This window comes from Ciconia boyciana, chromosome 1, assembly GCF_034638445.1.
Source record: "Ciconia boyciana chromosome 1, ASM3463844v1, whole genome shotgun sequence".
NCBI classification, from domain to species: Eukaryota; Metazoa; Chordata; class Aves; order Ciconiiformes; family Ciconiidae; genus Ciconia; species Ciconia boyciana.
The window spans coordinates 58,942,267-58,967,397 of record NC_132934.1 but is presented as its reverse complement, the minus strand read 5'-3'; the positions used below and the strand labels follow the sequence as shown (position 1 = coordinate 58,967,397).

Below are 25,131 nucleotides of genomic sequence, written 5' to 3'. Positions count from 1 at the left end.
CTCCCCCAGGCTGCCGCGGAGCCCGGAGGAAGGCGTAGCTGGGGCTCTCCCTCTTTCTCGCTTTCTGCCTCTCTCCCCCCACCTCCGCCCCCCAGCTCAGCCTCCTTCGCATCCCCGCCGTACGTGCCCAGAGCTGCAAGTGCAACCCGCACACCGCGGTTAGACCCGCACAAAACTTCGGTCAGCCGTTTCTCTCCCCAGGAGACGGGTGAAATGTAACGCGGAAGGGTAACTTCACAATAAGCTTTTATTACTGTTATTCTTGCTGTCGTTGTGATTTTTAAGTGCTTGCTCTTCACTCTTCTCGGGTTCGCTGCGAGTTGCATATGTTCTGGTGTTGCTCGTTTTCCGTCCCTCTGTCTCCCCCTGACCAGTGTTGTGTGAATCCCTGCGTTCTGACTTTGTCTTTATAGCTTTCTGCGAAATCCCAACGCCTGCTCCAAGAAGCAGACATTTTGGGAAGATTCTTCACGAGAAACGACGATTTATTATTTTTACTATTATTTTGTTAAGGAAAGGAACCACCAAAACTGAATCCCTCCCCCCCGCCCCCCCCAACCCCTGGAAAGCAATCCACGTTTCACATCCTCATTTTACACAGAAAGATGCATGAGCTGAATGGATGCAGACTGAAATCTATCACTGCTTAAGTTTCCTGTGTCAGACACAACCCGATAGTACTGGGAACATACACAAAATTGTGCAACACTGACATCTAAGTATGTCATAATCCTCTCTCTCTTCCTCGGCAGTATCATTACACCAGGTTAATTACATTAGTCACCTCCTGGTTCTATACATGTAGCTGCTCATTAATGCAACAATCATAAAGAAAAGAAATAATCTAATTCTTGATGCTACCGATTTTGTTTCTCTCTGATCGGATCCATTGTTCAGTGAAAAAGAGACCAGAAGAGCTGCTTTAGGTTCACTGCTGTTCTGTGCGGGGCAGCGGGGCTGAGGGAAGGGGGTGCTGGGAAGCTGAACCAGTTGGAGGTCTTCAGCCACGTTGCAATTTCATAACCCCATTTATTTCTCCTCCTTTCTCCCTCTCTGCGTGCAGACTGGCACTGCCCTTTCAGGACAATCTCCCACAGGACTGTTGGACATGAAGGGCTCTTTAGCAAGCAGCAGGGGGGCCACTGGCTGCCCTACAGAGCACTGATCATTTCCCCAATTTGAAGGGCACAGACCAGGCTGCCCTCGCAGCTGAAACCGACATAGGGGTGTTTACCAGCAAGCACTCACGGTGTCTGGCATCAGCCGTATGCAGATCACCACGAGCAGGCAGGAAAGGCTCTGGGGGAGGCAGGAGAAGGGATAAGAGGGAGCGGTGGTAGGAGACATTGCAGGTTGAGACCACTGACACATTGTTGGGGAACAACCACAGCCCCTGTCGTCACCTGGGGGACTCCTGGCCTTGCCCTCTGCCACAGGAGCTGGGGGTCTCTTTCTGCACTCACTGAGCTGCCGAAGAGCTGAGGATGGTTCAAAGGAATTTGAGAGGCAGAGAGATGCAGAGAACACCCCTAAGCTGATGGTGGATTATGGCTCTACGTGGATGACCTGTGGTGAGGAGGAGGCTCTGTGAGGCTCTTAACTGGGGAAGCTAGAGAAGATCACTCGAGGACCTCTCCTTCCCTTCTGAGACATTTCCACTGAAAGAAGGAAGGGCCTTGAAGAGGGAAGGTATAAGGGAGGAATAAGTAATTTTTGGGACTCTGAGCCATTTTCTTTTTGTGTTGGTGGTTGTTCCTCTCCAACCCCAGTCCAGTATTCAAGTCTTCTCATTCTTCAAAGGAGTGTAGAAAAGCTGGGCCGGGAGCCTGAAAGACTCTGAAGAGGAAAAAACTTCAGCTGGCTATTCTGGCACTCAAATCCATCAGGCACCAATATGGCATGTGTGGACAGGAAAGGCACTCTGGAAAACTGTGGAGCTCATAGCTCCACAGAAGGTGGGCTCCTCAGTTACTCTGTACCCTCAAAAAAGTGTAGCACAGTTCTTCTAGTAATGCCACACAAGCAACGTGGCTGGAGTGGAAGCAAAAAGGTCTCGGGCCCTTTGAAAGCTCATCCTTGCTTAGACAGCAGGGTCATTCAAAGAGGAGAGGGAGAGAAGGGATGATGCTATGTGTTTTCACTTAGGGCTCATCTGAGTAGCCCATGTGGTTAAGTGTTTATTTTACTGCTACAAGTGGTAGTGCTGCTTTGGGTCAAGGGTATGCTGGGATGCACAGACAGGGGTTGTCTCTGCGTTGAGGAGCTTGCTTCTGTTGGTATCTGAGTCTAGTGAGACAAGTAGGGTAAGCAAGCAGTCACTGCAGAGGTTGTGGATTTGGGCTTGCAGGGGACCCCAACACTGTGAGAAATCACAGATTTCATCTATAACAAGAAAAATATTGCTGCAATGTCAGGATTACTTATCTTTACATTTAATAAATCCAATCAGATATAGAGGATGAAGCAGCAGCTGGGCCAAAATAGAGACCCTCAAACCAGTCCAGAACTGTTGCCTTTATTACATATTTCTACAGCTTTGACAAATTTGGTTTCAAGTGACTACAGCAACAGGAGAAGGGCATGTCCTCCCCAAAGAAAGCATGTTCTCCCCAAACTTCTGTGCCAGTGTAAGAAGGTGAGGTTTGCACAGTGGTGAGTTCTTTAATCTCTGGCTAAGAGGAGTGAGACCTATGAGGGCTCAGTACATCTCAGGATCAGGACTAAACATGGCTTCCTGCCTCACACTTCCTAATTTCCATAGATAATTCTCTTCCTGCTACCCTACTTATACACTCTTAGACCATTCACAATAATCCCTCTACAGTTCTAAATGCCACAGGAGAAGAATGGAACAAAGGCAATGCAAATGCCAGAATGTCCTGTGTGACTGCTTGTGCTGTGGCTAGATGCTGTGCTGAGATTTCATCTTTCCTACAAAGAATCATTAAAAATGATAATACAAAACAAGAATACAGAATAAAAACACTGTGGCAGTTTTTTACAACAGTCGCATCTTACTGAATAGCGCAACACAGAATGACATCTATAGAAGAGTAAGGAGAGAGAAATTAATAGTCTGGAGGAAATAGAGGGATTTTAAATTACATTTTAAATTACTTGAAATGAGAAGCTGATGAGACAGGGAGCCGCAGGAAGTCTGCTTCCAATGGCAAACCAAGAGTGCTGCTATTTGTGGAGAGAAGGGGCAGTGCTGTAGGAAAAAAAGGGGCACAAGAAAGATGCAGGAAGGGAGATGAAGGGCACGAAGTCGGAAGCAACTCCATGGGATGGTAATGGAACTGAATAGAGTGTTGTGCATTGAGTACTGCAGTGGAGCGTTTCAGCACATAGGACAAAATCAGACAGGGATAGTACATGAAAACTGGTATCTAGGAATCTTCATCCTGGGGAGGCCATCTCAGAAGAAGCTGATGTAATGAGATGTAAAAGAGATGGAGTTGATGCAGCTGTATTTGCAGGCAGAGCAGAGGTGTTAATAGACAGATGCACCAGCAGAGGAGATGTTAGGAAAAATTAATTGGGGTTAGGGTGATGATTATAGAACTGGAAGCCAGTGGGGCAGAGAAGATAGAAGTGAGATATGATGCAGAAAGAGAATTAATATTTAAGAGATTTCACTGGAGAAAGTTGAAAAAAGTCACATATCTGTATGGTTAGAAAGCAGAGGGGGTGATCAGAGAAGTCATCACTGGCATCCAAACTAAGGGTCCCAAAGCACTTAAGAAACATTATTCACATTATATCTGCATGCTGGTGGTCTTCTTAGACCAATTTAACAAACTAGCCAACTGAGGAAATAAGATATGTGTTTTTGCCAGAGAATCACAGGTGGAGATGATGGAGAAAGAGATAAAGATAGAGATGGAGATGGAGATGAGATAAAGATAGAGATAGGGAGATAAATACAGATAGAAAAAGCCTCAGTGGTCCTCTGTTCTTATTTTCAGGTTCATATAACTTGAGGATCAACATAAAAGGCAGTTTAAACATCAAATATTCCAATACTACAGGAGCTTTATCTCTAGTGTAACACCGTGACCACAAAGGAAGAAAAAAAGAAGGGACATACAGGGTACAGAGGTCTAACAATTAAAATGGGTAGGTTTCCATGCAAAAGTGGTGCTGGTGCTGCCCTGAAAGTGCATTAAAAACTCCTGTGTTAGACAGGAGTGGAACCCTGGCAGGGACCAGTTATGAGGTTATAAAGCTGCAATACATAACTCCCTCAGTTTCTGACCTATATCCTCTTCCAAGCTAAATGTTGTGCAAACAGTTCATTTAGCCTCATAATACTCTTACAAAGTAACGTTCACTAGTTTGCAAAGGCACTGAGGCACTGAAAAATTCAGAACATAATCGCAAAGCCCACCAAAGCGAAAACATTTGCACTGACTTTAGTGGGATCTGGGTGCTGCTATAAATGAGTTGGGTACCCATGGATATCCAAGAAATCTGTTCCAGATTGAGTATTGAAGCTAGAACTCCTGTGCTTTCCATGCACTACTCCCTTTTCTCACACAACCTTTTCTTCCATTGAATGGTAACCTTTGAAATGTTTGCTATTTGAAGATGGTTGGGAAAAAAAGGTGTCAACTCATGAGCCCTGTGGGTTGATTTCTTCAAAAGGGAAAGGCTTCCTTCTTTACTTGAAAGAGATAGTGGGAAAAGACTGGGATTCCCAGGATGAATTTTCCACCATGATGAATTGCTGGGATGTGAACTGTTTTGCCTCTCTTTCTCTTTCCATGCTGTGCTGAGATTTGTATGTACAGCAGCCTCCTAATCAATAGGAATAGAAAAAAAAAAAAATCAATGCCTGCAACCCATTAGCTCTAACAGAGGGCAGGCTGCTAACAAGTCACTCTAGCTGGAATTCCAGTATTTGGTAAAGTATCCTCAGTGACGATATATGCATACATATAGATACAAACTTACTGAATAAGACAAGCAGAGAAAATCAGTTATGAGAACATTCCGCATCCCACCAGCTTGTCTATCCCCATGTATTTGCATAACTATGTTAAACTGGAGACACTATCCCCACCACCCAGATGCTGTCCCTCATACTTTTCCATTCCAGAGCACACATTTTTCTACACTTGATCTCTAATCCCAGGCTACCTTCATGCTGGACCATCCTGTATATAAATAAATACATGTCTCTACACATCCTTACTCCTTCATAAACCATACACCATAGAAATCCAATTCGAGCCCCACTTATTCACAAGCATACAGACATTTCTTCTCCTTTGCTGTATCCCCAGATCCTTCATGGAAATCTTCTTTTTTCTTCCCATTCATATCCAAAATCAGGCACAGATAGTTCCCACCGACATTCACATACATCCAACTCTGGAATCATATTCCAGGAAACAAAAAGTTGGCACAGGTTTTGTAATCAGAATCTGATCTAAGGTCAAGACACAGGGAAAGGGGCTCCAGAATGGATCAGAGAAGCAGTGGGTCTTGCTGCCCATTGTGCATGAAATATGGGCACAACTGTCTTGCTCCAAATAAAGCCTTTGTCCATCCATCTGCTGACTGTAACTAGAACCGACTCTGACTCCTGATCTGCCTCTCATGGAAGGCATGGTCTCTCCTGATCAACTTCAGAATCCATGAGTTAAAAAAGTCATCATTTCTTGATAAACAGGTTCATGAAACTCCAGTGAGGAAATGTGCAGCAGCTGTGGTTTGGTTCTTAAAGAAGAAAAAAGACTGTTTTCATGTAAACATAGCAGTAATCAGAGAATTGCAAAGAATAAGGCAAGAAAGAGAAAGGCCTTGGTTTTTTTTCTGAACTGAAGGTTTTCAGAATCTTCCTGGAAGCATCAGCACAGTAATAAATGCTGAGGGAAAGGTGAGACATACAGTGAGGATGGTTCATATTGACATTGATCAATATTCTGTGATATCAGGCTTTCTTCCAGAGTAAAGAGCACAGATGGGGACAGAGAAGAGGATCCTGTGCAGCCTCATCTATTCAGTATCATAATTTAAAGCCACAATCCAGCCCAAACATTGCCATCTGGTCCTCAGCAGCCACAGAGGTAGCACTGGGGTTTCCTGTATGAGGCAGACTTGCTCTCCTAGGTCTGGTGGTACTGACGCAGGTAACCCTTCTGCAAGCCAGCTGTATGAACTTTTGTCTTCTTTAGGACATCCCTAGCTCTTCTTCTATCAGGTAGCTTAGGGCAACAGGGGAGGAATATTGAACTTTTAATTTTTCTGATGCTCTGTCATAAATCAGGGTTAAAAGAGACTCTTGAAGTAACATCCTAAGCAAAACAAGAGAAATGGTTAGTCTCTGGGATAGGTTATTTAGTCCCTCTAACTTTTCAGAGGGACAAAGCAAGAGAAGCACATATCCCAACACCTATTCAGGAGCTCAATGAGTGGGCAATCCTAGGAAATTCAAAATCAGGTCCCACTGATGTCAATAACAGGCTATTGATTTTAATGTGAGAAGGGTTTCTTTCTGTAGTCCCACACAGGGAGGCATGCCATGAGATGTACATGTACTTTAGACACTGTTTCAGAGAAAGCCAGCTGGTGTATTGTGTCCACAGAGCCATTATATGAATTCCTAGGATTTGGGTTTACACTGCCATTGTAGTGGTTTAGAATCCCCAATGTGAATTCCTATAGAGGAAGTAGGTTAAACACATCAGATTAAGCCAGTCAGATGCTAGACTAGAGCATTATGGTGATGTACAGAAGAGTATACCATAGATAGAAATCATAGAGAGGTGATATTCTCTGCCTTGGGAATAGAGGCCTATTTTAAAAATAAAGCAAAACACATACGTCTATTTAGGCTTCTAACTCCATGTTTAGACATCGAAGAACTGTCCTGATTTTCAGTTGTGCTGAGCAGTCAGCATCTCACATTGATTTTGCAGAGATGTAGAGGCTCCGAATACCTCTGAAAATCTGGATGTCTGTTTTGATGTCTAAATGTCACCTTAGCAGACCAACTTTGACCTCGTATAACAACAAAATTCTTAATAGAAATTAAATCAGAAGTCCCAAGGCCAAATGCTGGGCTCATCGGGATGTGCCACTTTCAGTCATTCACTGCAGTTACTAACCACTTGTGAAAATTTCTGGGAATGGTCTGAAAGCAGAGTTTACTTATACTGTGGCAAATCATGGGAAGTGAGGAGTCTACTGCAGAGCAAAGCAATTCCCAGCAGTGTACTTGGCTCATCCAGCTCTGCCAGACCAGGCTCAGAGCCTTGATGATACCTTTCCGCTGGCTATGTGGGTCTCCTTGGCAGCACAGACCCCAGCAGAGGCTGGCCAAACACTCCAGCCCATCTTCCAAGGGTGTGGGGGTATGGTTCTCCTTTGTGCTTCTCTAATTTGTTTGCTCTGTTGTTGTCCACTTTGCCACAGTGAGCAAGTCTGGCAGGGGACACGGGGACGCGTAGCTCGGCCATGCTCCCCCCTCCATATCAGGGACACAGGACCACGCACAGGAGAAGACAGCTCAGAGCAGGAAAAGGGAATCTCAGGCTGGTTATCCCCTGGGTTAAGGGGGTGGCTGGGAGACGAGCAGTCCCCTGTGCAGAGCTGGTCCTCCTGCCATGCTCACCACTACTACATTCTTTGACAGGACACTTTTCCAGGTTGCTTGCATCTTTTAGATAAAACTATTCAGTTGCCATCTTTCCAGTAGCCAGTCTGAAGCGACAAACCGCTTCTCTGTTTCACAGACCGTTGGGACTCTTCTCTGCAACTGACCTATATTAGTTATAAGCTTCATTCGTTCTGGCCTGCGCTCTTCTCTCTTCTCCCACATGGAGCACATGCACTGCTCCTCCCCCTCAAACAAACACCTTTACACATCCAAGGACATTGTAAAAATAAAATGATCACAACCTGGCCCTCCGGGAACCTCAGTTTTACAGTTTGTCCCGCTCTGATGCCAACAGAATTCACAACCCAGTTCAAGAGAGACAGACAGTGAGTGAGAGAAAGCAGGCAGACAGGCACAGACAGAAGGAGATGGAGGAATGGGGGAGAGATAAAAAGGAGCAGAAGAAAAGAAACAGGGCAACCAGAAGGAATGAGCTGCAACAACAAGGGAAGGCATGTAAACTAGGAGTCTAGAACACAACAGAGAAAGGGGAATGGAGTTACAAGGAAAAGTAAAAATTTAAAATTATAGAAAGTTGAAGTAAGAGATAAAGAAGGAGATGAAAAAAGACAGAGGAAAGGACAGAAGAGAAAAGAAATAGTCAAAGGCAGGGGGGAGGTCAAGTCAGGCAGCAAAGCAAGGTGGTGTCCATGGCATGAGGCGGAAGAATTAAGAAGGTGCCTGTGAATTTGGGCACTGCTTTTTCACGTCTCCTTTTCCATTGAGAGTACATTGTGAGGAAAAAGGCAAGAGGAGGGGGAAGAAAAGGACAAATAAATGCCTGAGCTGCCATCTTAAATAGCTCATAGCAGTCAAGCAGGTACACTGGAAACAGGCAGTCCACAGGTTGCAAATGCTCAGGTACACATTGCAGTTCAGCAGGCAGGAAACAGTCTGCAGTGGCACGGTGGCATTTACACTCCCAGCTCCACTGGGTCTCTCTGTGCACTGACAGTGAGCCATGCATACATAAAAATGTTTCTCTTTAGGGCTGGGGAATTGTGCTCTGATCTCTGCCCTGCACCCTCTCTCAGGTTCCAATAAGAAAACCTCAGCCCCAAACACGAGTGCTGTTAGTCTCCCTTCTTCTCAAATGAATCCCCTGCCTCCCCCCCGCCTGATCCCAGTTCTTGTTTGCACTCTGAGGGCTGCCTTGCCTTCCCATGCCTCTCTCTTTCCCAGGGTTCAGCTCTTTTGTTCCTCTGCTTTATCTTTCTCCTCTTCCCTTGTGGCTCTTCTTCCTCACTGTCATTCATTCAGCTCCCCCTTACACAGACCTATATAAACACCCCCCCACACACACATACTCTTTATCTCCATCTCCGTAGTTATCCACATACCTATTACTGTAGTACCTAGCTGACACACATGTCTCTCCCAGAGACAAACCATCTATCTCCACACCACACACCGGCCAAATCTGCCTGTCTTTCCTTCCGTCACAGCCTTTCTCTCACTGTCCCCCAGCCAGTCCATTTCTTTGTCTCCCCTCGCCCAGTTCTTCTGTCTTTCCCTCTACAATCCATTCCTCTTTCCTTCTCCCCCACCCTGCCCATCTGTCTGTCTGTCCCTCCTTCCCACAGTTCTCTCCAGCTGATACACATGTACCCCAGTCCGTCTCTCTCCCCCCCCTTCCCCCCCTTCACACATTTAATCTCTTTGTGTCTCCTACACACCCAGGCCCACGCTTGCTCTCTCCCATACTGAGAGGAGGCGGCAGCAAAGAATTTGCTGCTGACCGCTGCATTGCTAGGAGGCAAACACATGGCCGGCCTTGTGCAGGCCAGTTTCTGCCTGAGTGCCCCAAGCCACATATCCCCAGCATCATCTCCAGCACTGGGAAAACAGATGGTATAATAAATGAGCGCAGTCTGATAAAAGGAGGAAAGGGTGCCTGCCTCGGATGCCCCTCACCCGCACAGAAACACACATCCAACATGGGCATAGCTCTCTCGCTCCTGTACCAGTCCAGTTTCGTGCCAGAACTAGCCAGCTGAACAAAGCACAAGCTCTACCCTAGTACCAGATGGAGAGGAGAGGGGTAGGAGAGGGTGGTAGTGGATAGAAAGACCAGTGTTTTTTTCCTGACAGCAGCTTATAACCCCAGAAAGAAAAGTAGATGGCGGGATCGAAGCAGTCTTAAGGTAATGGGGAGAGCTGTTAGCACGGGAGGCGTAGCAGAATTGTGGGGATGTATAGTTACAAGACCTCCATGTGCAGGGACAGTTAGGAGGAAAAAGGCAAGAGACATGGACAGTGTAGAGGAATCAGATGTCAAAATGGTCGTGGACCGAGATGGCATCCAGTGATCACTTCTGTCTTGGTGAAGAGGGAAAGCCACCCTACTGGCAGTCTTAGCTGCGCAGGCCATCAGGAGCAATGACTTAGTCCACTTAAAGGAAATATTCCCAGGGTCTCAATGGGTGCAGAAACTAGGGAGGACAGACTCTGCATTACACTGCTTTTGCTCATACCAGAACTGTCCTCCTGCCCTTACCCAGTTTCATGACATTGTCCAAGAATGCTCCTTTACCTCCTCCGCTACCTCCCCAGACGTCTGCTTCCAGAGACTCGCAGCATCCTTTCCTCTGCATTTACCTCAGTTACAAGAAACCCACACTTGTTACCCATTTCCAAACCCACCAGCATTCCTTCCCCATCTAACATTTTCACATTCATTGCAGCCTGATCTCTCTCTGCTGACAATAGCACTGCAAAGCATTATCTTAACCCTGTAAGACATCTTTCCTAGATGCTCTGTTCTGCTGTCCTTACAAGCTGATTTTATGCCTGATGCTTCAACTGCAACCTGAATTTCAAAACTTCCAGTTTCACAGTCCCCAGACTGAAGCCACCCAACATCACAAAAACAAAGTCCTAGAAACAGCACACAATGGCCATGCACAACTGTTAGACTAAGAGAAAGCGACACTTTGCAGGAATCAAAATTAATTAGCAAAAGCAGAGAAGGGAAACCAGGACAGAAGAGAGATTCCTCCCATGCAGAGCTGAAGGCATTTTTTTATTGTAGGTAATTTTATTCATGAACAGAGTGATTTCTATCTGCTTTACATTGACCTCATACCCATTGCATTTTTCTGGTTTTTGAGGTTAAATATCGATATTCTGGGGAGGTCTTCCGCTGTATGAACTGATTGTGAAGTTTTTGTTGTGAGATGCCAATGCTCAAGTTGTAGTGGGCACTTCTGCTTGGTCAGGTGACATGCAGGTTCTCTTTTCATTCCCTGAATGGATGAACATAATGTATTCAGGATGCTGCAGCACAATTAGGCATAAGTTTATGTGTCATTGTCCGTGTGTCGTGTTCCCCCCCCCCAAAAAAAAATTAAAAAAAGGTTTAAGCAAATAGATCACCCCACTTTCTGGCAAAATAAAATAGAGTGCTTGAACTAATTTGTGTTTTAAATGATACAAAGATGTGTGGGTGACAATTGTAGGCGTCCATTTCCCTCCACTCAGAAATCCTCTCAGAAGAACTGTACTCAATCTGAATTTCCAACATCTCTTCACAGTCTTCCACCCTGCTAGTCTGATAGTGTCCTTAGCTTACCTACTCTATTTTTTCTGGTCTCATCTGGATATGCTGTCTCCAGCCACTGCTCCTCACAGCATCACAGCTTACTGTTCTTATCTCCCCACGCTACTGCTAGGCTTATCATTCTGGATTCTAGCTATAGCTCTATCAAATCCCAGTGTCAACCCTGTCAGGCAGACTTTAACTCATCCTGCTTTGTTCTAATGCAGGTCCTACATCTTGAACCTAAACTGATGGCTACCATTGACCGTACTCATCATGGCTCCGAATTCCCCAAACTGACCTTGGCCCTGAAAACCTCTGTTCAGAGGTTTTTATTCTTACCACCTGCCCTCCCACCTGCAGTGTCATCCAGCTCTACCCTGTATCCTCATTTTCCCTCAATGGCTCATGCAAAAATTACTTTTCCTCCCACTTTATTTCCATACATCATTCTACGAGCCAGGAAAAGCCTTACGTCTCCCCACCCCTAATTCCCACCCTCCCACTCTGCCTCAGCAAATCCTTTGGGCTCTTCATGAAGGGATATAGACCCCACTCTTTCCTACATATTCCTATTCCCCTACTGCTCCTGCATTTCCCCGCTTTGGGATACAGCAGCTGATAATTTCTGCCTTTATACCTTTCTGCTCACAGTCCCTAACTTGAAGCCCTCATATTGTATATTTTTCCAGTACTTGTGCAGAAAGATTACAGGCTCCACATTTCTCCAATTGATGCATATCTGGCTGGAGGGAAACTCATCAAACTGACCCCATCCCTGACCCCAGCTTGACATGTAGGGTCTGTCACATTTCCCTTTTAAACATTGCCAGATTTGGATTTGATCTCAGAGACCAGGAAAGAGAGCAATTCCAGGCTTCTCTTGACAAACAGCTCTAGGGGAGGAAATATGTGAAGCTGTGACAGAAGAATGAGAGAAAGACCCCCAAGGAGAAAAAAAAACAAACAACAAACCAAAACTCTAAGTCAGAATGAGAACAGCCAGTGTCTGTGAAACTTACACTGCAGAAAGCTCTGAAGAGCCAAGATGAGGCTGCCAGGACTCAGCTGGGGGTCTCCTGCCAGGAAATTACACTCTAGACTGAGCAACAGCCCCATCTCTCAGGTGACTTTGAAAGGGAGTCACAACACCTAAGGAGCCCTGAAAAGACTAGAGACTGAGTAGCTCTCTTCTTTCTCCCTCCCCCAAGCATTGTTGTTCCGGGTCAACAGAGCCAAGGGCAACTGGCACAGAAGACATTGTTCTCAAGGCAAGATGACAGCAGGAGGAGGAAATAGGATGCAAGAAGCAGAGAGATGATGTGCCCTTAGGCTAACAGAGACGTTGCAGGGGCCAACATGGCCCTTGAAGAGCTCCTGCTCAGACTCCACCTCTGCTGCAGAGGGTCCTAGAAGTCCCGTAGCCTGAGCTTCCATGGAACACCATCTGCAAGATGGAAAAATTACTCGCTAAGAACAAGCAGAGGTGGATATTCTCCATCAAGAAGTGATATGAGATAGGAAAAGAAGGACCGAGAATGCATGGGGAAGAGAGGGATCCCATCATGGATGGTGTCAAGAATAGGAATGTCTTCCTGCTATTAGCAGATAATCTGCCATCACCCCGCTGGCTTTATACAGGCAGATGAGACAACAACTGCAAGCAGTTGCCTCCTGAACATCATAGATACAGTAATTATTAAAAGCAGAGCACAGTCTTGAGCGGGGTATGGACCCCCATGGATCTGTGTAAGCACCAGCAGAACACAGTTGCTGCCTACAGAACAGAAATGCAGTGTTTTCCCTGCTGTCAGCACCTGCGTCAGGCTCCTGGTTTCTCTTGAGATACAGCTCTTAATTGGGATAGATTGTACGTTTTCTGCTGTAGCCCAGCCCAGCTCCCAGTTTAATTGCTAGTTTATGACTTTGCCTGTTTTGTGCTTTCCACGCTACTTCTTTCCCCACTTAATCTAATAGAATTATAGAAAGTATTGCTGGGAGGACCTCAGGAGGCCACACAGTTTATCCTTCTGCCCCAAGGCAGTATTTCATTTTCAACAACATCACGTGTCTTCTGCTATCAGGTCAGATCGGTCCAAGATGTATAGCGGGTAAAGAAATGAAGCTTACCCAGGGGAGTCAATTGGCATAAAAGACTAAATCCAGCCCTTTAAGTCACTGAAGTTATATCAGAAATAACCCTGGTCCAAATGGTGTCATTTATTAGATCAGTTTTCTGAAAGATGTCCTTTCTTAAGTTTTAAGTCTCTAAGATGAACAAATCTCTAGAAGAAACTGTTCTGACAGCCCCATTTCAGTATATTTAATGCTTTATTATGAACAGCAGTGACCACTCCATTGTTAAGAGTGAACAAATCTTATCACAGTCTGATCAGCTTGAAACTCCTATTAACTCACACAGTAAAAGCTGATCTTTCTGGAATTTTACATCCTGCATTTCACTCCACAGTAGAATATGTCTGGCAAGACAAAACAAAACCATTAAAGCATCTTTAATATGACAACTTTACACAAACAAATTTCCAGTAAAATTTGAGAACGTCAGTCAGCTTCTTAAGGTTCTTTCTTCCAAGACAATTTGACTAAAAATTCCACTTTTGTTTTCTTTTGTCTATTAATCTCTCTAAGAAGAAATGTCTTGCAGACTTGGGAATAGATAATGCAGAAATTAGAAGGATAAAAAAAATCAGCTGGTGATGTATCAAGCTAAGTAAAGCAGGGCACAAGTATAATAGGGATTCTGTGCAGCAGAACCATGAGGACCAAAGGAAAGGTAAGAAGGAGGGACTCCAAGGAGGAAAGAATGTTTTTTCTCTAATCAAACAACCAAGCAGGAAAAAGAAGGACTATGTATCTCTTAAAAACAGTTAAAGGCCTCTTTGTTTCCTCACCCTTCTTTTGAAATTCCAGTTCTGGTTGAGCTGGGCCTCTTCTGGGTTGTAAACATCCATGCTGAGCACCTGCAGCGCTGCACAATTGGACAAAGTAGGGGAGCTGTAAGAAGACAACAAGCTTCCTGGTCAGCAGACAGGCTTTCTGCCTTCCTCCCACTGTTCTCCACATTGTCTGTAATTCTGAGTGATGCTAAGGCTATAAGCAGCAAACATGCATCCTCACCCTACAGATGTGACTGCAACAGTTACTGAACACAGTAAGAGAAACTTAATAACGGCTTCAGACTCTTACTCATCCTGCTTGCCCAGCTCACCTACTCACTACCCTAAACTCCTTCACACAGACACAAAACTATTTTCCACAGCCTTCCTGTATCTGGCTCCCATGTTCTCTACCCACTCCTCACTATTAGCCTCTACAACAAGGGTCATAAATAAGCTAGGAAAATAGCAACGAGCATCACCTGCATCATGCTCATATTATATAGCACATTAGCCAGGAAGGACAGTATATTATGCTTTTAAAATGCATTTAGAAGGACTGAGATGGTTATTGTCAAACATACCATTTTAAAGGACATTAAATTGTGTCTACATTAGTGCTTGAAATAGTCCTATAAAAAGCAAGTTGGGAAACATGCTTTAGACACAACCTCTTTTCTAATTCTAGTCATGGCCTGTGGAAAGAGGGAAAGGGGCAGTGGGTGAATCCCTACTGCTAGCTAATTAGATCATACATTTCCTCTCTCAGGCAATATATCTTTCCCTGCATGGGATGCATTTTTCTTCACTAACCTCTCAAAAGCAGCTTCCCTATAAATCACAAATCACCACTGCAAGCATTCCCTTAATGAGATCCTCCAGCTTTGGCATTCATTTCATAAAACAGCGTTACCCAATCTTCATCTTACTGGTGCATTTAGACTGTTCTGTTTATTTGAAGTTATGGGAGGTCCTTCAGGTGCAGAGAGATTGAACTCCCTGGTTAAAGATTGCATAGGATTCACTTTATCACCCATTCCAAAGGCATTCATCTGCCCTATATACCACGTCACAGGTGGCATACACACCTGGCATGCTATTTTCAATATGAAAAAATACCTGCCTTGTCTTGTAATCACATCATCAATAGAACCAGGGGGAAATGAGCTACCAAATCAAAACAAACCTTCTTTAATTCTTTAACTAGATCAGCACAGCATCCAAAATAACTTCTATTCTTAATAGTCAGAGGTACTGGCACCTGCAGGCAAGACTCTACTCAGCCCATGTAAATCAACAGGCATGCCCCCAGAATTAACAAGACAACCCATGTAAGATAAAAACACAAGTAATGCTAATCCAATTCAAAAAAGAGTGAGTCTTCTAGTTACTCTAAGCCCATGGAGGAGTCCTTCCTTCTTTGGAGGAAGCAAGAGCTTTCCCAGCTGGTTCTGTCATTTTTTGAGGTGGCTTCTAGCAAAAGAACCTAAGCATTTTCTTGTCTTGTGGGCTGAGCTCCTACTTAACTTCTTTAGCTGGTATTCATGCTCCCTAGCTAATTCCCAGCATCAACACACTATTGCCAGTGAAATGAGCCCAGCTGCTTCTCCAGATTCTTGAAGTGCTTCATAAACTCAGCTACAACATCTGCAGCCATATTTCTTATATTCAATCCAGTGCAGTTTTCCTATCATTGGGCATAAAAATGGTTATAAAATGCACATATAAAAGTCTTGAAACACAGATTCCTGAAAAGCCTGCCTGAAAAATCACTTAGTGCTTACTCGCTACAAAATTCAGCTTGCCTTGCCCAAGGGAGGCTAACATAATCTGGGAGAAGAGAAAGGTTACAGTTTTGAACTCCTCGGTGTTAAGCTCAGTTACAAGGCAGTACCTTACCATGGATGCTTTCACATACTGCATTAACAAACAGGCTCTCACACATGCAACATCAGTACTCCACACAAAAGAACAGTTCTGTCTAGGCTTTTATCCTTTCTGATATGAAATTTCCAGCCAGACATGGTGGAGTCAGAGTAACTTAGCCAGGTTGTCTTTCATTTCCTGAGTCCTGTTTCCACTAGTGACATCAGAATCACGGTCTTTAATCTGAAATTCAAGGACAAGCAGGGAAAGTTTAACAACAAAGAGGACTCTGATTCTAGTAAGGGACTGAGAACTGAACCTAATGAGAACATGGTATTGCCAAGTTCAGCTGACAAAAAGAAAAATGACACAAAAACATGTAAGATGACAAATGCAGGAAGAAGGAAAGATAGTTTGTTTAAAATTTTGGTCTCATCCCTAGAATAAAAGAGTTATTCTTGCTACCTGACCCCATTTTGCAGATAAGCCAATTTAGATGTGCCTGTAGGAAGTCCTGCTTCCTTCAAGAGAGGTAGCTTCTTGAGAAATCTTGTGACCTGGGACCAGCAGAGGGCACTGCGTTACCAAGTGACAGCGATACAGATGCAAGACAGGCGATGAAAGTGAGCCACGCTGAAGAAAAAAACCAGACTCTAGAAGTCAGAAACACATACTAGTCATCAGCATATCAGTCCTACAACTGATAAGGGTAACACTGTTAAAACAGGCCTCAAACTCTAGGTGCTCCTAGAAACACACCTGAATCTAATTCGGTCCCCACACATCTCAGTCTCCATGTGTTGATTTTAGGGAACAGGCCTCCTACTGAAAGTGCTTTTCAAGCAGCAGGGCCAAATCAGTCCTGCCCAGCAACGTATGTATCAAGGCTGGGTTGCTTAACTTGAAAAACATCCTGTCAGCTTCCTCTCTCCTTCTCCAAACCTCTAAATTGTTGCTTGTAGCAGCAGGAAATCTGTTCAGACAAGACAATATCAAAGCAAAGAGCTGGCAATTTCCATTCTGCCCTCCCCTTTTACTCCCCGCCTCCTTCAACCTAGCAGACTTTCAGTGAGCAGAGAACCAAGTTAGAGGACATGAAAGGAATGCTGAGGTAGCAACTTCAGAAGAGTGTCTTTCCACTTGCTTATTTCTCATTTATTTTGAATTACCAGAAGATGACCATGAAGAAGCAAATAGCTCATCTTTTTTCTTCTCTCTGTATTCCACCCTGCAGGATTCTGGGCACCAGAAGAAGCTTAGAGGATAAATAAGTCATCCCAGTCACGGCCCTCAAGCTAGTGAGTGAAAAGTTTCCACTTTTTCTTTGTACAGTTGGTGGAATGACTTTGCCAGGATGTGGAAAGGGGCCTCAAAATTTTTCATCTCCTTCTGTAAAGAAATAAGAAAGTTGTGAATGATAAATGGAATAAGCATTTGACTATTTCTGCTCTAACTGCTTCACAAAAGGCAGATTAAAACTGAGGGTGAGTTAGATGACAAACAAATGGAAGAGCCTCCCCAATTATCTTTCTTTACCTGTAAGAGAAGATAACTTTACAAACACCCACTTCCACAGATGGTGAAAGGAGCAGATACTCACCACTGACATCTCACAGTATTCCAGGCCATGTTTCTCAGCCCACTCCTGTGCTTGTTTCTGCTCCACAACTCGACGACCAACCAGGTCTGTTTTATTCCCCACTAAGACACCTACAGAAAAAAAAAATGAAACGAAGGAAAAACAACAACCCAGAAATGCTGACTTGTTAGCAATAAATGCTGGAACATTTGTAGAAGTAGCTGAAAAAGTTGGAGGCGTGGAGAACAGTCTACAACTACCTAGAAAAGATTCCACAAAGGAAACATATTCATGCCTTATCTGCTTTGTGATAAAAGCAAATGAGTTGGAGGAAACCATGCCTGCCCCTGGCTTAAAATAAATGCTCTATGCCACATCTCAATGGGAACAACTGCTGTCATACAAGAGGGGAGCAGATAACAAGAATCTCACCCATTTCTTACCTGGGATGTGGACTCCAACTGCTTGAGCCCTCAGCTTGTCCAACCACTTGGCACAGTTGTTGAAAGATCGCTCATTAGTGACATCATACACAAGGCACAGGACATTGGGTTGCTCCCACTGCACAGCAAGAAAGGAACATTGTCAGTTCTAATGAAAATGATGTGGTCAACAGCCAGTCTATAAACACAGCAAACACAGATGCTAAGACAAAAATAAAAAGCCTAACATACAGGAATCCTATGCCCTGGCTGAGGTTTCACATTTCAGTTGAGCTGACTAAATGGATAGCTGGTACTGGGAGAGATGGTCTTGCTCTCTTTCCCCATTCCTATCTGCATGGTCCTGCTCCTTTACTTGTATCAGCTCTGGCACTCATCTGATCCCTGGGGAAGATAATTCTTCATGCTGAATCAGTGCAAATTTAATCCTAGAGAAAAAAGTAGAAAAGTTTTCTTCCAGTTTGAGAAGCTGAGTCAGCTTCTAGAGGGGTCCCTTGCAAACCAGACCTAGGGCAAGGGCAAAAGTGGAATTGCCTCTTGTAGAGCAATGAACCATTAGGTTGATTTAGCCATCTTATGAAACCTCACATCAATTAATTGATCCTACGTCTCAAAATGAGATAACACAATGGAGAACTGTACAGGTAAGGACACAAATGTGTGAAGGAAAAAATCAAGGGCAGTATTATGCTCAAGGACAAGAACGAGTCCTGTTGGATCAAACGCATCACTATAACACAAAAAACCCCCACTACTGCACTAGCAGCAAAATAGATGTTTTTCTAAGAAACACAAATAACTTCAACCAACAGCACACAGTGATTCTCAGTTAAACATCCCTATTTCCTTTGTAAGAAAACTGAATGACTATCTGCCTTCTGTCCTCTGGAAAGTATTTCTTCTAGTACTTTTACAAGTTTTAGAGAGGCAGAACAGGATGCATTGGCAACTGAGGTAATTGCTCCCATTTACACTAAAGACAAAGTTTGGTACATCTGCCAGACTGGGAAGTTCAGATCTTCAAAGCAAAAGCACTTCTTTGGAAGAAGAGGACTGTTACATAAGACTTACCAGTTTCTCCAGCATTTCAGAAAATAGATCTTTTCCTGCAGAGTCAAAAATGAAGAATTCCTGAAAGCGGAAGCAGAAAGAAGGCTCTTGCCAGGAAAAATGCAGTGTAGGGAAAGGTTTTGAAAGTAAATACTGGAACTTGTAACTCCTGCATTTTGTTCAGTACAGCAGTGTCATGTCCCTAAGGGACAAGTTCTCCGCACTGAGAATACTCCAGTTCAGAGAGTATGAGAAAAGAAATAGCTATTTTTCATGTATAACCAATAAAAGGGTTACCTCCAAGGCCCCAAGTCTGGTTTCCATCCCTACTGGAAACAGAATATGTGGAGCAGGACAGTAACCTGCACTATTTATACAAATTAAACACATGGTCCACATGCCACTAGTGGGAGTATAGGACATTAAGGAAAAATAACAGATAAGTTCCAGCTTCTGTAGTTCTAAGAAATACGAACTAAACCTGAGTGCCCTAAAGGACAGAACAGAATCCTAACAAAGCTGGCAACAGCTTTGGTTTAAGATGTCATGTTGGATACAAATATGTAAAACTTACATTTTAAAGATTAAACTAACCCTGGACTATCAGCAATTGTACACAATCAGCCTCATTTCCTTCATGCAACTTAATGGCCTTATGAACATGCAAAGCAATCTTCCACCAGAATGAGGCTGAAGTGAGGTTTGAGCTCTGGATGTCTCTTTCTGACCCAATTTATGTCACAGAAAAACTCACCACACTATCACTTGTCTCTGGAACTGATACAGCCTTCACCAACAGTTCTATGCCTGTTGTCTGTCAAGAAAAATCAGGAAAACAAGGATCAGAAGAGTTTTTAAGAGCCTGTCCGACTGCATACCAACGATGCATTGGATTGAGGTAATTCTTGTGAAACATTACAATCCCATCAAACATAAACTGCTGGGAACTCCTCATAGCTCTGGTACCATACTCCCACCTACATGCCAAAGCCACGTAGATTTGCTCTGATGGGGGAAAAAGACAGAGAAGAACCAATGTCCAGAGATTTGCTTATATACAACTAAGGGTACTGGCTGAAATCTGCAGGGCTATGTTCACTATCACATTGCTGCTCTAAAGTATGCCTTAGAACGTTTTGCACCAACCATGTGATCAGCTAACATATGGGACTGAGGTTATTTGTGCCTCTTCCACCTTTTATCTCATTCTGCTTTGTAGCTTGTTTGTTTGTTCTATTTCTATCCTTAACTTCTGGTTTCCAACTTTATTTCAATGAATAAACATATTTTAGGGTTTTTTTCTCCACACTCATATTTTCCTTTTTTTGCTTTACTTATATTTACTTTTATTTTTATCCTGCTTCTGATTAGTCATCACCATTGATTCTCACACTGAAAGACTGCAAACTGTATCCTCTTCATCTGGGAACAGTTTCTGTAGATTATAATTATCTTGGGGCTATGCAGCACATCTTCATGTTTGCATAGTGATAAGCGCACTGTCCACATGCACATTTAATAGTTGGAATTAAAAGCTTTCTCCTTCAGCAATGCTTTTTCATAGAGCACTCCCTAAAGGGGGAAGCTCTCTAACACCACAAAAGCTTGTGAAAACATTGGTTCAGCAGGAAATTTATAAAATTAACTAAATTACTCTGCATTAAATTTCAAAACCAGCACCCACATAATGTAAAGACTTACAGAATAGTAAATGGTTTCTCTTCAGAATCTAGGATGTACGAGAAAGAAAACCCTCTAAGACCCTATCTTGAATGCCTCAACTTAAAATAATATTATTTATTTTGTTCTAGACCTTCTTACTTTTCTCATGCAACTTAGAAAAAATGTTGGATAGCAGTTTGAGCCTGTTGTATGCTTACCAGTGTGTAGTTCTTCTGAAAATGAGCCCCATCATTGCGGAACATCTGGGCTAAAGCACTCTTCCCCACAGCTGGATCTCCTGCAAAACCAAAAGCATAAAAGATTTTTGTTTCATCTTAGAGAATCTTATTTTCCCTCAGTTCTGTTACTATTATATGCCATAAGAGCTTGGATGCTGTAACTCTGAATACAGGCAAGATAACTGTCACAAGAAGCACAAAACAATCTAAAAGGTAATACCCACGTGAGGAAATTAATATTGCCATTATGCATACTGGTGCTGACATCAGATTTCTGCTCTATGAACGACAGTAAAAGGCCCCCAGATCAGGGTGGAACTGCTGTTTGTTCTAAAATTCATGCCTACCTTATAGCCTTTACCTAAGAATTAAAATTTCCCAGATATGTTGTCATGTAGAGAAAAACACAATGTGATAAGGGAGACTGCGCTGCACAGGAGGCTATTTCCTCTCCTTAGATTACCCGTTTCCCCAGATTCAAATCCTTGTTATATACTGAGTTTAGGGAAGAGACAGGTCATTTATATATGACAAAGCTGCTTAAGCTGGTAACATTCCTCGATGGACTCTTCTTGCTGATCCTGCTAAGAGAGCAACTCTTGCTGACTCAATGCTGCTGGTGGCTCATTAGTTGCATCCTGGGCATAACAGAAGCAAATGTCACTTGGCTGGAGAGAAAGAGCCTGCTGATTCATCCCTATATGGAAGGAAAACCAAGGGGCTTTAGTTTGTGCTCTTCTAGAGACAAGGCTTTCTGGTATGGCTTGCACAACACTTCGGGCAAACCTGGCATCTGCCTGCTTTGGCCTGCTGTTACAAAACTCCATAAGATCCAAAGCAATGACAGAGAACTGCAGAATTCATATATGCCCATATCATGCCACGAAAAATATCATAATCCTTGCAAAACAAAGACTTAACTTACTGTTCCTAAAGGGCTTATCCTCTCTTCACATACTGTCTCAGTAGCCTGGATAGTTCAAAGGACAGGAACCAGGAATTAAATACCTCAGTGGTTCTAGCTTTACCCTTAAAGGAACACTCATGGCAGCTGAGTCTGGAATACAAGTCTTTTACGTTATGTTGTTAATAAATAAACCCAGAAAGGGGTATATTTTGACCCTATTACAGCTTCCTAGGTGGTGTTTTGATGGAAATTGGTAAAGCTATCTTCTCACATAATATTATAGAGGAGGAAGGGTGTTTCGGATAGTCACAATTGCTCCTAGATGCATTAACCAAATGTAGTTCTTGTTTAAACACTTTTAGCATGCTTACTTACTTTGAGCTGAGTTGGGCTCATAATATTTAGACAGGAAAATCTGGTAAGTCAGCTTGCTTGTTCCCTGATCAGTTCAAGCTTGTGCTGAAGACAACACTCTGTTCTGAGTGGAAGCTATTCTGTATTTCAATAGACAATTAGATCTGTCTTTGTAAAATGAGATCGAGAAACATACATTGCTCCAAACTGCGCAGGCATCATCCAGTGCAAATTCTTAATTAATGTGTTGCCTTTCTTCAATTTGACAGCCCCAGTTGTTCTTTCCCTTTTCTTATTCTTTGCCATCCTCTTAGCCCATTACATCACTGTACTTTCTCAAAATAAGTTTCCTTGCCCTTTTCATTTAGTTTGGTCTCATCTGCCAGTACTACAACCCACAGTATTTATTCCATCCATATTTCTGTTATTCTGCCAGAATCTGTAGTGTGTCTCTAAAATGCTTGCTACTGCCAACTGTCTTTCTACAATGAAAACCTTTTCGTAGTGTCTCCATAGTGAGCTCAAACAACAATATCTTTTACTGCGTGTCTGTAAATTACCCTTGAGATAACACAGGAATCGCTTTCTATTGTCAAGTTAATAGTCTCTCTTTTGCTAATAAAAGCCCTTTTCCCCTGTTGTTCTCTTTGACCTTGGTGCAGCTCCCAATACTGTGAGCCACTCTATTCTTCATAACCACTTCCTTAGGTACACAAGAGTTCCCTGTTCCATCTCTGATGTTTTTGCTCCTACCTATGTAATTGCATTTTCTTGTTCCCTTTAGGTTATTGTGGTTATGTCTCTCATCTCTTATGTCTCTTTCACTATATTGGTCTCTTCTGCAAGAGAGAAGTTATTTTGCCTCGTCTGCTTCATTAATTTATTATCTTTAATAATACATGGCTATTATTGTAGCACTCGGGAGCACTACATATGGGACAGGACCTTCCTGTTGTTTGTGTTGTGAACAGAATTGACAAGGCAGCTCCAGACCCAATTAGGATTAAGCACATAACTGGGTCATCCAAAGAAAACCTATGTGAATTTAAAATGGTCACGGCATTGGCCTTCGGTAACACTAAACAACAAAACGTGAAAGACTTAAGCAAAGCCTACGTATTGGGACCTGGAAACTTCCAAATTGGAAATGATGTGCAAGTTTCAAATCTAGAAGACAGGCAAGATACTTGTGCTGTCCACAGTAACTATCAACAGAGGCATGAGGGAGATTAATTCTTTTGCATTTGCCAAAGATCACACCTGGCTTTGTGTGAGTTGATGGTTAGCTGCTTCTGAGGCTAAAAAAAGGCAATAATTTTATTCTGGATGAAGGAAAACAGGTTTGAAGCAAAGAGTTAAACCCGGCAGTTGTCTGCACACAAAGGTTTTATGGATTTGTGCTTCTGGCTGAGGCTGCACAGAGCTTCAGTGTAGAGGAAGGGAAAAAAAAAAAGAAAAAGCTTTCTTCCCGCAGTGTTAACAGTCAGCTGTACTTACTCTCAACACCTCCATAATCCATCCTGACTAAATAAACCGGTGTCTTCACCTCACTTTTTTTTCAGGTTAACCTCCAGTTTGCTTGGGGAAAAAGACGCCTCTGTGAAGTGCACGTGCTTCGTCCTTCTCCTCTTTGCTAAGGCTCTACCTTTCCACCACACTCTCGGAATCATCCCAATTTCTAACATGACTTTTTCCTCCAGCACAAAGGGAGCCTCCCACAAGAGGCAGGACTCGGCTGTCTACCCTGCTCCCTTCACCCTTTCCCCATCCTCAGCCCACCTTTCCACACTGTAGAAATACTCTTTTTTTTCCCTTTCTTTTTTACAGATCCTGCCCTTGCATTTCAGCTGGTCCGACTACGCTTCACACCCTCCCTGAACACAGCTCTTGATTCTCCGCATGTCGTAAGAGGGAGAGGATACGGGATAGGTAACAACAAAGATGATTTCCACCGTTCCCGTCCCGAGGAAGCTGCGGTCTCCACCCCTCTCCTGTCGCCTCTTTCCCCACCTCTTCTCCGTCGGGGCGACCTCTCGACGACAGGCTGAGACAAGCCAGCCCGCCTCCCGGCGCGGCCCGCCACCACCCGCCCGGGGCGCCCCCCTCGCTGAGGGGGCCCGGGTGTCCCAGCGCCGCCCCGCTGCTGGCCTCGTCCCACCCCACGGAGCCCGCTCTAGGCCCCTATAGCCAGCGGGGCGGATGGGACCGGACGGGGCGGACTCACCTGCCAGGAGGCACTTGGCAGCGAGCTTCACCATCGCCCCGGCTCGGGGGAAGGCGGCGGCGGGCCAGGAGGGCAGCGGTTGCCGCCACGGCGCTCTGTCGCGGCCCTAGCAACAGCGCGGCCCTAGCAACCGGGCACCCCGCCTCCTGTAGGAAGCGACGGCCCTCCCAGCTCGGTTGGCTGTGAGCTCTGCTCATCAATGCTAGCCGGAGTTGTTATTGGTCCTCTTGTCTTTTCCCGCCCACCAAGCATCCTGTCATTCAACCCCTCCTCCGCCCCTTCTGGTAGCTAAGGCGGGGCAGCGCGCTCAGCGGGTGGCGGCGTAGTGGTACGGGGACAACGGGGTGGTTTCTGCCCAGCAACTAACTACGCTGCCAGGCGCCGGCTTGTGGTTGGGTAGAACACAGGGGACCGTACCACGTACTCGAAATTAACCCACTGGGGACAGGGCAGAAAATAATAAAGTTACGGGCAAAGAACTACGTAGTAGGGGGCGCGGCAGCACCAAGGTGGGAAAAGACAAGTGAGAGTGCGGAACGGAATCCTCCATTCCCTGCCTATGATCCCACGGAATGGAATCTTCCGTGCAGAACCGCCCTCACTCTCACGCCTGGCTGAGTGCCTTCCTGCGCATGCGCGCGATCGGACGCCCGTCTCCCCACCCCACCCCCGGCTTTCCTGTCCTGTGGAGCGCGGACGCGCCATT

General features: G+C 44.3%; 1 protein-coding gene across 3 annotated transcripts; it reads right to left on the bottom strand.

Moving 5' to 3' along the window:
• Nucleotides 1-10,743: 10,743 nt before the first annotated feature.
• Nucleotides 10,744-24,561, bottom strand: IFT27 (intraflagellar transport 27). 3 transcript variants are annotated; one of them, XR_012043767.1, is made up of 9 exons: nt 24,426-24,561; nt 20,920-20,999; nt 19,794-19,853; nt 19,061-19,120; nt 17,990-18,107; nt 17,568-17,677; nt 17,137-17,356; nt 14,117-14,219; nt 10,744-10,911 (listed from the first exon to the last, which is right to left on the bottom strand). XR_012043767.1 is itself a non-coding variant. In XM_072869859.1 (7 exons), exons 1-7 carry the CDS (start codon nt 24,457-24,459, stop codon nt 17,258-17,260), a joined length of 561 nt encoding a protein of 186 aa, XP_072725960.1. In that variant the 5' UTR covers nt 24,460-24,561; the 3' UTR covers nt 16,960-17,257. The 3 variants fall into 3 exon arrangements, 1 of the variants encoding a protein (XP_072725960.1); XR_012043765.1 differs by lacking the exon at nt 10,744-10,911 and having other exon boundaries at nt 13,498-14,219; XM_072869859.1 differs by lacking the exons at nt 10,744-10,911; nt 14,117-14,219 and having other exon boundaries at nt 16,960-17,356.
• Between the last annotated feature and the right edge of the window lie 570 nt (nt 24,562-25,131).